The sequence below is a fragment of the Ursus arctos genome, unplaced genomic scaffold (assembly GCF_023065955.2).
Source record: "Ursus arctos isolate Adak ecotype North America unplaced genomic scaffold, UrsArc2.0 scaffold_25, whole genome shotgun sequence".
Taxonomy (NCBI): domain Eukaryota; kingdom Metazoa; phylum Chordata; class Mammalia; order Carnivora; family Ursidae; genus Ursus; species Ursus arctos.
This window is the reverse complement of record NW_026622930.1, coordinates 24,791,741-24,808,027: the sequence shown is the minus strand read 5'-3', so window position 1 is coordinate 24,808,027 and position 16,287 is coordinate 24,791,741. Positions and strand designations below refer to the sequence as shown.

Here is a 16,287-nt window from a genome sequence, read left to right as displayed (position 1 = left end):
CCAAGAAGGCCCAAGTAACAGTCACCCCTGGGTCCTGCTGGGGGGCACTCCACGAAGCGGAGCGTGGTGAAGCCTGATGTTTGGAATCCGTCTCTCCAGAGGGGTCCCTGCGTCTAATTTGCCCGGAGCCCAGTACAAGGCGCGGCGGCTGTCCGCTGTGGGCCGGAGCTCGGCTGGTGGACGGACCCTCCCGGCTGCCCCAGGACAGCGGCTCCACGTCCACTTGCCTCCCCCTGCTTCGGGCAGAGCGTCTCTCTTCTCAATATGATGGATGCAGCCTGGAAAATCATGGATAAAAAGCTCCGATTGAAAGGCACTAATTACCCATCATTATTTTCCACGCCGTAATTTGTGTGGAACGAGATTTCAATCAGTTGTCCGGGACCAGCCTGGTTTTGACTAATCTTTCTAAGACAAGATGCTTAATTACAGATTTTTGCCATAGCTTCAGTGTGCAGGGGGAGGCAGACTGCCACTGAAGCCAGTTTGCTCTTGGGACATTTTGTGGTCCTGGGTCCCAGAGGGGGCCCCAGGGGGAGAAGGAGAAGAGGGGTGTTAGCTAGGTATTCCTGAGGAGTTAAAATCCAGATAGAATCGAGGTGCCACAAGAGCGGCACTGTGGGAGTGTCGTGGCAGAGGGAGGGTGGCGGGTGGGCTTCTTGTCTCAGCCACCACTCACTGTGTCTCCGAGCAGCCCCCCAGCTGGCCTGGTTCTCTAGTTAGGAACATTGAGCGAGTCCAGCTTCTCGGGGCCTTCGGTGCCTCACCTGCAGGTCGCTGGGGTGGGCAGCAGAATCCCTGGGAACTTACAGTCCACTGACTCCAGCCGTGCTAGTGTGTCTGTCTGTCCAGGAAAACAGGTCTACGGCTGAAACATATACATATGTCAGATTTCATTCGCATAGGGGTGAGAAAAATACCATTTATTAAAAGAGGTGATTCAGACTACTCGGGGAAATCAGTTTGAATTAAAGAAATATGTGAGTTTAAGAAAAAACATATAATTATTGGACCTCATATGCACAGAATTGGATTAATTATAGTCCTTGGTTCCTAATACTTCTCACCATGGGCCACCTCTCCCTCCCTCCCTCCCTTCCTCCTCTCTCCCTTCCTTCCCCCCCTCCCTCCTTTCCTCCCATGTAATAAGTGCCAACAGGAAGCTGGGAGGGTTATTCACATTTAGCCATGCGGTCCTCCCCATCCTGTCCCCCTGTTACAGGCTCCTCTGCAGTCTTTAAAAATTGTAAAGGAAGTTTAGCTGTGCTACGTTCAGTTTCCTTGAGGGGCTGGTTCATCACAAATAAAGCCTTGCTGGAGGGTCTGTGGGTCTGTTATAATGAATAGCTCGGGTGGCCCCTGGTTAACCAATTAATTATGGAAATGTACATAAGAGTCTCTCAAGTGTTCAGAAACCATTTTTCTTCTGTATAGTGGATTCCTGTTTCAGGCTTATTTATCCTCTTAATTTGCCTAACCAACCACTTTCCCTCCTGGTAAATGGCAAGTTCCTTATGGAATCATCCTCTGGTCTGTATCTGGGGACTTGGTTGAGGGAAGAGCTTTGCCGGGTTTAACCACAGGTGGCCGGAGGCTGAGTTTTCTGGAAGGGCTTTCCTGGGAGAATCACAACAGCAGCCAGGGTTCACAGAGTGCTTGCTCGGCACCAGCTTGGGCTACATGTTTTGCCTCCAACAGTTTATGCTCATGCAGAACAAGCCTATGAAGGAGGTGCTGTGATCGAGCCCATTTTACAGATGAGCACTCTGAGAGCGAGAGAGAGTGACCTCGAAGGCAGCTGCTGGTATGTGGCAGAACTGTCTCATCCGCTGTCAGAGTGCAGGCTTATCACCCGTAAGTGACAGAGCTGCTGTTCTTGCTGTTCCACGGGTGGCCTCAGCACAGAGCCAAGGGAGGGCTGGGAGGACAGCCCCTCTGCATGTCCCCTGGATTGTTGTGTGTGGTGGGGTGGGCTCTGTCCCACAGAGGAAAGCAGGCCTGGCCGGAGGCTAACCAGGCCGGTCCAAACCCCTTCCCTCCAAGAGCTTCTGTTCCTCCAGAAGCTTCCCTCCCGCTGCCTGCCCACCAGCAGGCCATCGTGAGGGGGCCAGATCCCTGGGAGTCCAGCTTAAAAGATTATAGTTGTCCCTTGCCCGGACCCTGGGATTTCTCCTCCTCTACCAGGCTGTGGTAAAACAGCTCAGCAGTTTGGGTTTCATTCAGAATCTCCAAGATTCTGTTGGTCTATGTATAAGGAAAATCTTCAACCTACTGTTGTCAGGCAGTTCCCCCCACCCAGCCCCACCCCACCCCCCACGGTGAGCTCAGGCACCCCTAGAGGCCAGGCCACTCTGGGGCACAGGGCTCCACACTGAGCTAAGAGGGCCAGGGGCAGAGAGCTGGCTGGGGCGGGAGGAAGGCCAGGCCTAATCAGATGGTAGTGAAATTGAGGCCAGGGCAGCTCTGGCTGTGCCCCTGTTACCCATGGATCACAGGGGCAGTGATGCCTCCAGGGCCTTCGACCACTGGCTACTGCTCTTTCAAAGCCCGCTTAGATGGGGCCTCAGTCCCTTCCCATAAAGTCAATAGTCATCGACCCAGTTGGGGACTGGGTCCCAGCCAACCACAGATGATGGACTCGATGTGACTCCCTCCTCCCCAGAGCGAAGGGGCAGCCACCTCCCCTCATCCTGAGGTTGCACCCTCCCTGTGTGCCATCTGGGCACCCACCCCGTGGCCACATCCTCCTGGGCCTCGGCTTCCAGGCTCCGCCTCTGACATCTTCCCTGACCCCATCGTCAATCCCCCAGCTTTCTCGCTCTTCCATCGCCAATCCCCCAGCTTTCTCGGGCCTTCCTTTGCTCTACCTCAGCCTACACCCCCAGAAAACACTGTGCTCCTGGCCCTTCCCACCACCCCCCCATTTCCTCCCACTTCTGCCCCTTCTGCTCTGACCCCTCTGTCCGAGACCTGCACCATTCTTTGGCTCAACCCTCTGCTCCTGGACCCCGCTGTTCTCCCTCTTCCCTCATACATCTCTGCCAGTGGTTCTCGTAGGGGGTGGGGGAGGATTTTCCCCCAGGGAACATTCAGCCCTGTCTGCAGGTTTGGGTTGTCCTCCCTGGGGCAGGGAGGGGGCGGCTACTGGCCTCTCGGGTGTGGAGGCCAGGGATGCTCCGAAACACCGTGTCGCACACAGGCAGCTCTGCAGTGAAGAGCTGCCCTGCCCCAAACGTCAGGAGCACAGGGGTTGAGGAACCCAGATCTCAGCTGCTGGAGGAGACAGGGCTGCCCCGACTTCCGTTCTCTCCTCCCTCCACAGCTTCTGTGGCAAGCTCCCTTGCTTGGCCTGGACTTCCTGCCCGCAGCCTTCACTCCCTGTGCCTCTGGCTTCACGAACTGAGTGGAACGGGCGGGCAGGTGAGCGGTCTCAGCTGTCCCCTCCGCCACCCACCCGCTTCTGTCCCTCTCTCATTGCTTCCGCTCATTTCTCTCCCTTGCAGAGACATTTTCTACCTTTAATACCTTCAGTCTCTCCATCTTGATTTGGTCTTTACTGTTAGCGTTGAATGTAGAGTCACCATATAATTCATTGTCTAATTTAGGGAGAGAAGGGGGGGCGATGGGTAATTATACCGGGTCAGTAGGTAGGGTCAGGATCACCCAGGACACACTACAAAGTGTGGATTCTATTTTAAATGTCTTAAATTCCTTCCATTCTTTTTTTTTTTAAGTAACCTCTACACCTAGCGTGGGGCTCGAACTTGCAACCCCAAGATCAAGAGTTGCGTGCTCTACTAACAGAGCCAGCCAGGCAACCCCAAATTCCGTCCATTCTTAACACACCCCCTCCTCATCAAAGAAACCAGCAGTTGCCGACAATAACAACAAAACGTTCCTTCTCTGCCCCCATAGTCCCCAAGTTCATGTGGATGGTCCTGCCTGAAGGTGTGCCAGGAGGAACCCCACCCTCATACCCTTCTCTACCTATTGTAGCCAGACTCCTCCAGGGGCGCCTGGGTGGCTCAGTCGGTTAAGCTTTTGCCTTCAGCTCAGATCATGATCCCAGGAGCCTGGGATCGAGCCCCGCATCGGGTTCCCTGCTCAGCAGAGAGTCTGCTTCCCCCTTTCTCTCTCTGCCTCTCCCCCTGCTCATGCTCTCTCTCTCTCTCAAATAAATAAAATCTTAAAAAAAAGAAAAAAGAACTGTCTCCTCCAGCCACAGCAATGTGGCTTCCATCCCCACCATGCCCTGACACACCCCTGGTGAAGTCACCAGCCACCGAACGCTCACTGCAGTGGACACTTGCCCCATCTGACTTCCCCTGACCTTGTAACCACCTGCGACCTGCTGCCATTCCCTCCTCATTGCGTTTCCAAGACACATGCTTGCTTTTTATTCTTCATCTCCTCTGGCCAGTTCTTCTCTGTCCTCTTCCTGGACTTCTTTCCCCTGTCCTTCCTTTACGTTTTGCTTTTGAGTGAATGAACGATGTGCCAGAGGTCAGGGCAGATGGAGACAGGGTTTTCCTGGAGGCTCTGGCCTCTCTAGCAACATTTCGTTCCTTGCCTGGTGCATCAAGGACCAGGCAGCCCAGAGGGTCTCTGTGTCCCCAGAGAGTTCTTGACTCTCACACTACAGGTGAGGAAATGACAGTGCAGAAGGTCCAGGGCTTTGGAGCTCTTCTCTGCAGCTTTCGAGGGCTGCGAGCCAGAGGCAGCTCTTGCCGAGGCCTGGTCTTACGTGAGGCAGAGGCCACAGAGCTAAGAGCTTGGGTCTGCAGTCAGACGGGACTGGTTTGGATCCCGGCTTCTGCTATCTCTAGTGACCTGGGACAAACTTCAAGCTCCAGGTTTTCTCTTCTGTAAAGTGGGAATAATTATGTCTGGCAGACAGGTTGTGAGCAGGAAACAAAATGGTACAAAAGAAGGCGTCTCACGTGTGACTGCCCTTGATGGATGGCCACTAACTAGACCAGCTGCCTCCGGACCAGAGGGGCATACAGGCAGCTCCTGAGCTTGGAAAAACAGACAGAAGAGTCTGGAAGGAGCTTTCAATACAGAAGAGAAGCTGTGCCCACCTGGAGGGAGGTCTTCATTCAGTCTGCAAATACGAATGAATGAACCAGTGAATGAATGCAGCGAGACCAATGGGACACGGCAGGGAGCCCCTGTGAGCCTCGTAGCCGTCCCTGGCCCTTTCTGGTGCTCTGCACACACTTTCTGGTGCTCTGCACACTTGTGTTTGTTTCGCGTCTGCCCTTCCTGAGAGAGAACGAGCTTCTTGAGATCCTGGGCTGTGCTTGTTAGGACCCGTCCCGTTCTCTGGTCAGCATCTGGCACATAGTTGGTGCCTGAAATAGGCGTTGACTCTCCCTAGAAAAGACATTTGGTGGGAACGTGGTGGTGGCAAAATAATGGCCATGGGAAAAGAGAAGCCTGCAGGAATGAAATCCTCAGCAGACCCCCCACCCCGACACACACAACTGGGATGCAGCCAATAAATTAGTGGCTGAATTTCCATGCAACCCGGAGGCCAGGGTCAAGTTTGCTTCCTTTGTCCCTGGAGTCTCTGAAGATGAGATGATAAAAGGCCTGTGTGAGGAGGCCAAGTGAGGTGAATGACGTAGGCATGGTGACGTAGTGTTAGGCTACTACTGACCTGATGATCCCGTGGGGAACTGAAGCCACAGATGAGGGGGTGGGGGGACCACTGTAGTTGCTAGAATCACTGCTTATGTCAGGTGTATCTCCCGAAATCTCAAGTTCTTTCCGGTTTGGGGGAGGCATGGGGATGGAGGGCTGGAGTCTGTGAGCTGTCTCCCCAGCAGGGCTCGTCACGGTGGGCCTGGGGTGTTCCTGGGACCTGCAGAGCCTAAAGCAACGAGCAGCAGGATTACAGATAAAAGGGCCCCTGGTCGGCTCTCCCTGCCCACCCTGTGTAGGGACGCTGTGGGAAGGCCCTCCCAGAAGTGCACTTGTGCCTACTCGGGCAGATTTTCTGCCTGGATTATGTCCTGCCAGGCTGATGGCATTGCCTGTGGACAAACCAGGGACCTGCTGGTGGATGGAGGGGAGGCAGGTGGCCATGTGGAACCCAGGAGGATGACAGGGCACCAGCCGGAGTTGTTAAAGGACCCAGAGGAGACCCTCGACTGGGGCACCCTCCGCCGATGTAAGGGAAACCTGGGGCTTGCTGGACAGGCGTCTCCGAGGACTTGGGAACATTCGGTTTGGAACAAGACACCCGAGAGCCTCTGGCTTCAAGCACCACATTCCAGTAGATAAACTTTCGAGTAGAGCCTTATGCGTATCTTTTATCTTTGCATCTGCAGCTCCCAGGTTCTGATTAGAACCGCCCATGGGGCAATGAGTTCCCTGTCTCTGGACGGTTCAGATGTAGATGGATGGGAGAGCCCCTCGGGAGGTGGGCTAACCGTGAAATCATTAGTGACACCAGGGACGGTGAAGGCCCCTCCCCATCGTGAGATTGCGTTCGGTGGGGTGCGGCTGGGCTTTGTGGGGGTAGCAAAGCAGCCCCTTCCCTGGGTGGTGACCAGTCCTTTCCTCCATGGACTGCTCAGGAAACAGGGGCTCCCCCTGCGCATTACTGGGGGTAAGACTGCGGCTCCTACCCAGTAGTTCCTCCAGCACTGAGACCCTCCCTCCCTGCTGGAACCATCAATCTGCTCATGGGGCCGTACCTCTGACCCATCAGCCCTTTTTGTTCTCCGGGGACTTTCTCTCTTTCCTTTCACCTGCTCCGTGGGCATAAGCGTTGGGCCCTCCTCACCTCCACACAGCCAGGCCAGGTCAGGGACCCATGGACCCTGACCCAGCCTTCTGACTCCCGATCCTGGTTGGCCCCAGAGGTCTTGAGAGCGGGCCGCATCTGGCTTTCCCTAAACGTCCACCTTCAACACCCTGCGGTGAGCTTTTCTCATGCTTTTGGAGAGAAGCTCCTCCCCTTGTCCTGGGACCCCGTGGGAGAGTCACACCTTGCTGGCCTTCTCCCCCACCCAGCGTGGGAGGAGGGACTTTCATTTTGGGAATCTTTTGACCCTTCACAGTGATCCTGTCATGTTCGCAATGCTCCCTTGACTCTGGGGGTGAGGCAGGGACACTCAGAGCTTGAAATTTAGGATTAAGAAGTCACCAGGGATGCCCAGAGCTGGGGTTGGAAGGCCCCCTCGTGCTGCCTCACGGACACAGTCTCTGGGGCCGGGTGGGGCTGGGAAGCCAGGCCGCTGAAGGACTAGAAGGGACAGGAGGGAGGGGGCCTGGAGCCAAATGTGCCCTGGGCCACAGGCAAACCCCAGGGGGCAGCCTTTGTCACCAGCCTTGCCTCTTGCCCTGGCCAGGTGCCTTGCTTGGCCTCTCTAGTCCCAATCTCAGTGATGGTGGCCCATCGGGAAAGCTCCAAGCTTGGGCTTGCCAGAAGCCCCGGTGGGGCTGGGTGAAGTGGGTTATCAGGTCACTGTACTGAGGGTGTCGGGTCCAGGGCCCGGCACACCCAGACTCTCACCGGTAGCCAGCACGCAATCCTGTCGTGCAGGCGGGTCGGCCAACTATTTTGTCTGAATTGTTACCACTTTCTGTCACCCTCATGCCAGCAATGTGCCTAACCTGAAGTTTATTGATCAAACATAGTTTTTTTCTTTGAAGACTCAGAAGGTTCTGGGGGGGCGGGTAACGCCAGAAGCTTGCTCTGGGCTGTGCGGTGTCCTGACCAGCTGACCTTCTGGGCCAGCATTTTATCTCAACGCCTTAGCATTGAGCCCCTCCCAGCCACCCCGCCCACTTGGTGCCCGGAGCCCAAAGCTAATTCCTGGGCGGGTGTCACACCCACCGCACCCTCGGCAGAGCTGACTTGCCCGCGCTCTGTGTCCACAGGCTGCTGAACAGAATGTCCGCGGACGACCGGCACCTGGGCTCCAGCTGCGGCTCCTTCATCAAGACAGAGCCGTCCAGCCCATCGTCCGGCATCGACGCCCTCAGCCACCACAGCCCCAGCGGCTCGTCCGACGCCAGCGGCGGCTTCGGCCTGGCCCTGGGCGCCCACGCCAATGGTCTGGACTCGCCGCCCATGTTCGCAGGCGCCGGGCTGGGCGGCACCCCGTGCCGCAAGAGCTACGAGGACTGTGCCGGCGGCCTCATGGAGGACTCGGCCATCAAGTGCGAGTACATGCTCAACGCCATCCCCAAGCGCCTGTGCCTCGTGTGCGGGGACATTGCCTCTGGCTACCACTACGGCGTGGCCTCCTGCGAGGCCTGCAAGGCCTTCTTCAAGAGGACCATCCAAGGTGCGTGCCGGCAGGGCAGGGCCCGGGCGGGTGCGGCGGGAAACCGGGGGATGCCCGCCAGCTTGCCGGGTCGGGGTCGGGCACCGCGATGGCAGGGGTGTCCTAGGGTCCCTTTCCCCGCCTCTCGGGGTTTCTCTTTCGGGATTCCCGACGAGACTCGAACTTCAGGACTGTCGTTGAAACGGCAGACACTCCCACGTGGCGCCCCAGAAAACAAAGAAAATCCACGCAAATGCATCACTATGCACGTGCCTCTCTCTGGTAGAGGCAGCGCTGTCAAGAGTCTGGGGCAGGGCAGAGGGAGAGTCTCAAGCAGACTCCCCGCTGAGCGCAGAGCCTGGCGCTGTGGGGCTCGATCTCATGACCCTGAGATCTCCACGTCCGTCGCTTAACCGACTGAGCCTCCCAGGTGCCCCTGTTTTGATCTTTTTTTAATTGCACAAGTGAAACATGATTTTCTTAATTGGGAAAGAGTCAGGGCAACAGAGCAAGGGAAACCCACTCACCCTGTCTGATCCCACCGTGGCCTGTCTTCAAGGGCTTTCTGCGGTGCGTCTGTGTATCAGCCGAATCGTGTTCCGATGGCCAGGAGGGGGCTGCCTCGCTCAGAGGGTACACGAGTGATTTATTCCTCCGAAGGTGGGCAGGAGCCCCGGCGGGTGCTCTCCGTAAAGTCACCCCAAGGGAAGTGGGGGGTAGTGATGGGTCCACCCTCATAGAGCGGTTATCGAGTTCATGGCACAGGGGCCAGCCCCGAGGTGGCCTGGTGCTCGGTAGGCCAGGTTCGTATTGCAGCGGGCTATGGGTGGAGCGCTCGCGCCATTCATTCGGTTAAGTTTCTGTCGAGCACCTGCGAAGCGCCAGCCCTTGTTCTGTCGGTAGGATACAAAAGCCCTCCTCATGCATGGAACTGAGGTGAGCTGATGCCATTTCAGGACAATTCGTAACCAGACGGGACAAAACCCAGGGGGCACCTGTCCTGTCCCTGCCTTGGCTGTCCTGAGGGTGTCCTTCCTCCCCCCTTCCCCATTTCACTTTTGAAAGAGTCAGGCTGAGCTTTCCTGGGATGACTTGCAGTTTATTCATTCAACAAATATTTGTTTAAATTTCCCGTGACGATGTATTTATTAAGTCAGTTGAGGGCCTCAGGATTGGCCATGTTTCCAGTTCTACCTATTAGTTGAGGTGTTGGGGTGTAGTGACTATCTTCCTGGGTTCCTGGGTACACCACCCATTATCTAACAGCTGAATGCCCCTGGGCATCCTGCCTCAGTTTCTCCCTGGGCTTATGTCCTCCTCAGTAAGGTGAGAGGCTATCATTCCTTCCTCACATAGAGGTGTTAAAAGAAGAATAAGTGAATTAATGTATATAAAGCACTTTGAACATTGCCTGGCACCTTGTAAGTGCTCAATAAATGCTTCCAAGTAGTATTTTCACTTTCATGATATCACTTAGGACACACTACTAAGACAACAGACACATAATTATCTCACTGAACTGGCTTTTGTAATTACATATATTTAAGTAAAACGGTGTCATTATTTTGACTTAGGATTTAAATTATTTTAGCTATTTTAGTTAATAGATAATATTTTTTTAAATGAACCCTCAAAAAGTAAAAATCCAACCAGTGCAAAAGAGTACAGCAATAAGTACGTTTTCCTAAAACCCCAGACCTGGTTTTCTTGTACCTTCCCCAGAAGGAGCCGTGATACACAGTGCTTTCAGCAAATATTAATTAAATGTGTTCACGTCAGGCACTATGCTGGTGTCCAGAAGGGTGAAGGAACACATCCCAGTCCCTGCCAGCTTCATACCCTTGAGTCTGGGAGGAGGCCCTGGAATCTCTGTATTTGAAAAGCACTGTGTGGTCTTTCTAAGTCTCCTGCGTCTGCCAGGGTTGAAGACCTCCTCCGGTCTGATAGCCAGTCAGTATCATTGGGTATCTGACAAACAGGAGATGTTTAAACCAATTTAAGTTACGGAGATGGCAATGTTTTCTTCCCCGATCGGAAGGTGGTCTTGGTAAGATTGCCATTATTATAGATTCTTCGAGGTCAGTTTTTGAAAAATTGCTTTTTAGGAGACAGTCCCATTTTCTTCACTCCATATTGCCCCTTAAAAGGGCTGGAGGGGTTCTGGATCGCGTTTTCCGAAAGCAGAGGCTCGTGTAGACTCAGCAGAGGTCTGTGTGCTGAGAATGTGCTCAGCACGTCAGGAGCCCGCATGCTGAAGGGTCTGTAAACACTCCTCGTTATTCGCTCCACGAAGAGGATAATGATCTTTTCCTAGAAGTCCGAGGACAAACAGCAGCATTTGGTGCGTCAGAACTGAACTGTTCTTGCCTCTTTCTTTGTCACAAGTCCTGGGTCTTGTTTAGAACCAGGAAGAGGTTTCCATCTAGAACAGGGAGAAAGTACACTCTAAAACTGATGGTTTGCTCTGGTTATTTTTATTAACTGGTTTTGGCCTGACGTTGATTTTGACTTTGTTGTTTCTGGACCTGATGGCTGTAGAAAGTTTGGAAACAGAGAGTATAAAGAGGAGAACGGTGACCTATAGAATGACCTCAGAGACAAGTGGGAACCCTATGCGTGCTCTGAGTGATGTACGGGCTGGAAGCCGGAGAGAGGGACGTGGCACCTGTCTGGAGCCTGTGAGTCTGTAGGCCTGGCCTTAGGCTCCAAACCAGTTTATGGTCCCCTAAGCACCTCCCCAATTTAAGGAGGCTATTCAGGCCATTTTTTTTTAGAAAGTCTGATGACTTGGACGGAGGGCCTTCCGTCACAGAATGATCCGTTCATGAATTTATGTGAGTGCTTGGAAAGCTCTGAAACTCCTGCTGGCTCATCTTCGGCCTCCCCTCCTTAGATCACTTTGTCTCCCACTAAAGTGCTACACCAGTGTGGGAAGAAGTTCAGGGAATCAAGGATGTCACGGTAGACTTAAAGAAAAAACTCTCCGATAGCCATTTCTTTCTTTTCTTCCTTTTTTTTAAATTTTTATTTTATTTTTAAGTAATCTTTACACCCAAAGTGGGGTTCGAACCCACAGCCCTGAGGCCAAGAGTTGCCTGCTGCTGACTGAGCCAGCCAGGCACCCCCAGCCTTTTCTTTTTATAATAATTTTTTATTATGTTAGTCACCATACAGTACATCCCTGGTTTTTGATGTAAAGTTCCACGATTCATTACTTGCGTATAACACCCAGTGCACCATGCAATATGTGCCCTCCTTAATACCCATCACCAGCCTATCCCATTCCCCCACCCCCCTTCCCTCTGAAGCCCTCAGTTTGTTTCCCAGAGTCCATGGTCTCTCGTGGTCCATGACCCCCAGCCATTTCTTCTCTGTAAGTGCTGATGGAGCACTCTGCGTGTGCTGGGCTGTGCTGGGCTGGGGGAAGGGGCCTGGAGGGGTGGGCTAAGCACCGCCTGGAGGCTGAGCTGCTTTTGTCGGTCAAGTTGGATTAGGACACTGCCCCACCTACTCATTTACATGGAGTCTGGCTGCTTTGGTGACGCAACAGAAGAATTGAGTTCCGTGGAGACCTTCTGGCTACAAAACCTGTAACATTTATTGTCTGGCCCTTTATAGAGACAGTCCGCACTCCCCTGCACAGACAGCCCCTGTGCCCCTGTTTTGAACAAGGCAGGCGCAGTCCCTCTGCCCTCAGGGGACTTAGAGTCAACCCCAGAGTCAACCCCGAGTAGAGGAGTAGTGCACCTTTCGCCTGCCCTGTCCTGCCTCATTCTATGCGAAAGGGAGTTTGTTGTCAGTGCTGGAGGTGATGATGACACCCTGGACAGATGAATTTAGCCACAGAAAAGGTACCTTCCTGAAAGGACACCAGGGCTCCCTGGCAAAGGAGATAATCCTCAATCTGATTGAATTTGTTAGCATATCTAAAGTAAAAAATGTGCTCATCAAAGAGGATTGATCAGCCCCAGAGGCATAGAAAAAAAAAAAAAGGCAGACTTTGGCCAAGGCACAGCTCCTAGGAACTGAGTCAGCCTAGGGACAGACTGATGTCATTAAACGTTCAGTTGATGTGATTAACATCTTTCTGATTACGATCTAGTTGCCCCCGCAGGTCTTCTGCTTGGAGTGAACTTGCTGGGTAGGCACACTGGTTTCTCTTGTACTTGAATGTGCATCCCTGGGCTTATACAACAGGTTTCGGAATTTGGGCAACGGGAGTCTGCCCCTGGAGCCCCTTTCTGGATGGTGATCCTGACCTCATGGTAATGCAAACCTTTGTAATGAGTACCAAAGTAATGAGGTGGCCTTTGGGGGAGCCACCTGGGGGACTTTCCCAAGCTGGATCCCCAAACCTGGACCGTCCCCTTGCCTCCTGTTGCATTGAGAAGCTGGAAGATGGCCCTGGACCTGCCCGCTGTCCCCTGCATCCGTGTCACCTTCAGTTGGGATTGCAGGGTTCTGTGCTGCTGCGCTGAAGGCTGGGAGAGGTCCCCCAACCCCAGCTCTGCTCTTCTCAGGCTGAGTCCCACTTCCTCCCCACTTCCTAGAGACCCTCCTACCCACTATCACCTTGCTTTTATCTTCTCACTCTAGTCTCCTTCCTTCCATCTGCATTTAAATACCTCTAGTATCACCAGTCTAAAAGGAAAACAGCATCCATATCCCCCGACCCTTAGCTTCCAGCCCCCTCCTTACCTTCCTCATCTGAATTCTTGACCCACCGTGTGTGCCCAGTGTGTCCTGCCCCGTGCTCCAATTGCCTCTGGAGTCCGGATGAGTCCCATTTCCAGAGCTGGTGCAGCAGTGTCCCTGCTGTGCTCCAGTGCCTTTGACATCTAAAGAACGCCTCCACTTGGGTGTCCTGGAAGCACCAAATGCAACAAGTCCCGAACGGAAGCTGTGTGTCTGCCATGGAAGGGTTTTCCTGGTGCTCCAGTGGTCGTTCCCTGGCGTGCAGGCCAGGGGTGAGTCTTACCCTAACTCTGCTTCCTGCCCCCTGTCCCAAACCAACGTCCCAGCAGCCATGTCCTGTGCAGTCTCCTTCCTTCATGTCCCCTGACCTGACACTTCTCTCCATTTGCCCTGGTCCGTTGCAGGCGGCCACTGACCACTGACCACAGTAGCGTCTAGTCTGGTCTCCGGCTGCCAGGTTCAGCCCTTCCCAGTCTGCTTGCTTCAGTGCTGCCCGGGAGACCGTTCTGAACGCACATCTGAACATGGCACTCTCCTGTCTTGCTTTTGGGTAAATGGAAGCTCCAGGACGTGACTGAGGATGTCCTCTGGGATGGCCCTGCACTGACCTGGTAGCCTCATCCCCTGCCACTCTCCCTTGCAGGCTGTGGGCCAGCCTGACTGCTCTATTTTCCAGTTCCCAGAATTGGTTGCACGCCGTCAGTTTCTAAACTTTGCATGTGTTCCTCCCCCAACCTCTAGCCCCTACTTTTGTCCATTAGGCCTCCAGTTAGCTGGCATTTCCTCCCAGAACTTTTCTCCCACTTCCTCCTCTCATTGGGCATAGGGGGCACGCCTCCTGGGCGCTCCTGTAAACCTTCTGCCCCCCGCTCTGTCTACACCGCTTAGCACACAGCCTGGGTTTTGCCCGGACTTGACTGGTTCCCTAGGAAGACTGTAAGCTCCCAAGGAATAGGGTTACAGTTACTTTGATCTTTGCTGAACCCCACATCTTCCAACAGTGCCTGGTGCCTAGGAAGTTCTCAGTGTGTCCGTGCAGCAGGTTCATCTCCACAGTGATCCCCCTTTTCCCAATGAGGACAACCCAAAGAAGTTTGGCCAGTTTGCATATGCAGACTTGCAGGGATCTAGATAAACTAGTCAAATGTCTACTTAAAACAGTGTGTTAATTTTAATTATACTCGTATATTTTGAGTCACATATATGTAAAACACTATATATTTTTTGAAAACAACTTCTCACATTTTGTGAAGCAAGGTGTATCAGACTTCTCACACAGAGCTTCGGCGAAAGCACCTTTGCCTTTTCTAGGGGCCACTTCTGGAGTTACTTCACAGTTTTTCAGAGTGCACCGTCTTTCCTTCCATCTTACTTGAAATTTGATGAGTAGATACGTGCTGCCGTTCCTAAAAATTTCAGTTTGAACTGTAAGTCTGGTTCCCAGGCCATTAGTTCTTTTTTATTTGTGTCGATTTACAGTCCTGATTTCTACAATGTGTTAGGTGCTCGAACGGCTTTTGGCATTCAGCATTTGTAATCGTGAGGTCCTGTTCTGGGAATAACCACATTTGTGTGGCATTTCTTTCCTCTGTCGTTACTGATTCAGTGGGATGACTAGCACTGACTGAGGTCTCCTTGGGGCTGTGCGGCCTGCGTCACGATGGTCGGTCAATATAAAGTGATGGCCATAGCTCCTCTGTTAGGAGATGTCAGCAAGCCTCGGATATTAAGCAATTTCTTTCCTAAAGGACAATGTTTGGCGGGGGGGACACACCTGCCTTACATTTGAGCTTATGAAGCAGGTATTTAGTTCTGTGTTGAATATTTACTGGGTGCCACTGTGCTGGGAGCTGAGGGAGGAGCGAGGGCCCTGGGCCTGTGGGGTTGCCATCTGGGGGGAAGCCAGACAGTCAACACAATAGCACGTAAAGACGCATCATGACACACTCGAGACAAGTGCTGTGAACGAGCAGGACAAAGGTGGTGGACGGAGGGTGTAATTTAGACAGAGGATTTGGAAAGGCTGTGCTGAGATGACTTTCAAGGTAAGGCAAAGCACTGCAAGAATCCTGGGGCCAGCCCTCCAGGCAGAGGAAACAGCTGATGTGTCTCAGGACCAGAAAGAGGGCCAGGGTGGCTGGTAGGAGGGAGGCAGAGGGAAGGAGATGGGGCAGGGAGGCTGGGGAAGGCCCTGGAGGGCATGGGCAGTGCTGCACTTGGACGCAGGAGGTGGGGGGCGTTGGCAGTGCTGCACTCGGACGACTTCTAGGTGGAGTGGAAGCCACATGAACACATTGCTGTGGGAAGGGTAAAGCCACCCTGTACCCCTTCCTACGTCCCCAGGGCATGTGTCACCTGGAGGCCCTTGGAGCAGCTCCTGGGTCTGTGACTTAAGATGAGAGCAAGTAAGAAAGTTCTGGCAGGCGCTGCTTCTGCTCATTGGGGGCCCAGATGTAGGCTTGGAAGGAAACTCCCCCAGGAAGGGGGCAGGGAGATGATCGATGGGTTATCCTGCCTTGGACCACCTCCAGGCCTTTTGTCCTGGAGAATGAGGCTGGGGATCCCAGGGGACTGGAGACAAGGGGGCTGCAGAGCCAGAGCCAGCAGTGAGTGGGACTCAGGAGCGGGTTGCTGTCCCAGCCCTGCCCCTGACCAGCCGGCTGACCTTGGGCAGGGACTTGGGTCCTCTGGTCTCAGTTTCCTCATCTGTACACAAAGAGTCCATTAAACACACAGACAGTGTGTGCTCTGCTGGGCACTGGGGCAATGAGGGGAAAAACAAATCATAGTTCCTCTTTTCAGAGACACAGCCAGGATGCAAGTCAGGTGAGACAGCCCAGTCAGGGCGTCTGGAAGGCCATGCAAGCAGGAGTGAAAGGTGAACATGCCTGGCAGAAAGACAGCAGGAGTGGGGCCTGGTGGGGCTCAGTGGCAGAGGACAGACAGGGAACGCAGCGTGATGCTGGATGTCACGGGCTTCCTGGGCTTTGTGAAAGAAGAGTGTAAGAGTATTCGAGGGCCGTCTCACCTGGCTTAGAATCCCAACTTGACAATTTCTTTCTTGGTCAACTTGGTCAAGTTACTTCGTTTCTCTGGTCCTTAATTTCCCCATCAAGGAAATGGGACCAAAGGGGCTGATAAACAGTTTTTGCCGCTGGAATGTTCTTGCAGATAGCAGAAGTCAAATGAGACCTGCGTGTCAAGTTCTCAGCTTAGTGCCTGGTGTATGATAAACCTTTAAATACATTGTTTTTGCTCTTTCTGCTCTGCAGCAGGAAGTCATTGATGGGATTTCTGAGCAGGGGATTAA

The 16,287-nt window shown here is 53.5% G+C and overlaps 1 protein-coding gene across 1 annotated transcript in view; it reads left to right on the top strand.

Moving 5' to 3' along the window:
- ESRRB (estrogen related receptor beta) overlaps positions 1–16,287 on the top strand; it is a 165,933-nt gene that overhangs the window by 103,530 nt on the left and 46,116 nt on the right. Inside the window, exon 2 of the mRNA XM_026519448.4 lies at positions 7,894–8,303. Within this exon, the coding sequence (XP_026375233.1) occupies positions 7,894–8,303 (410 nt within the window). The remainder of the gene's footprint in view (positions 1–7,893; positions 8,304–16,287) is intronic.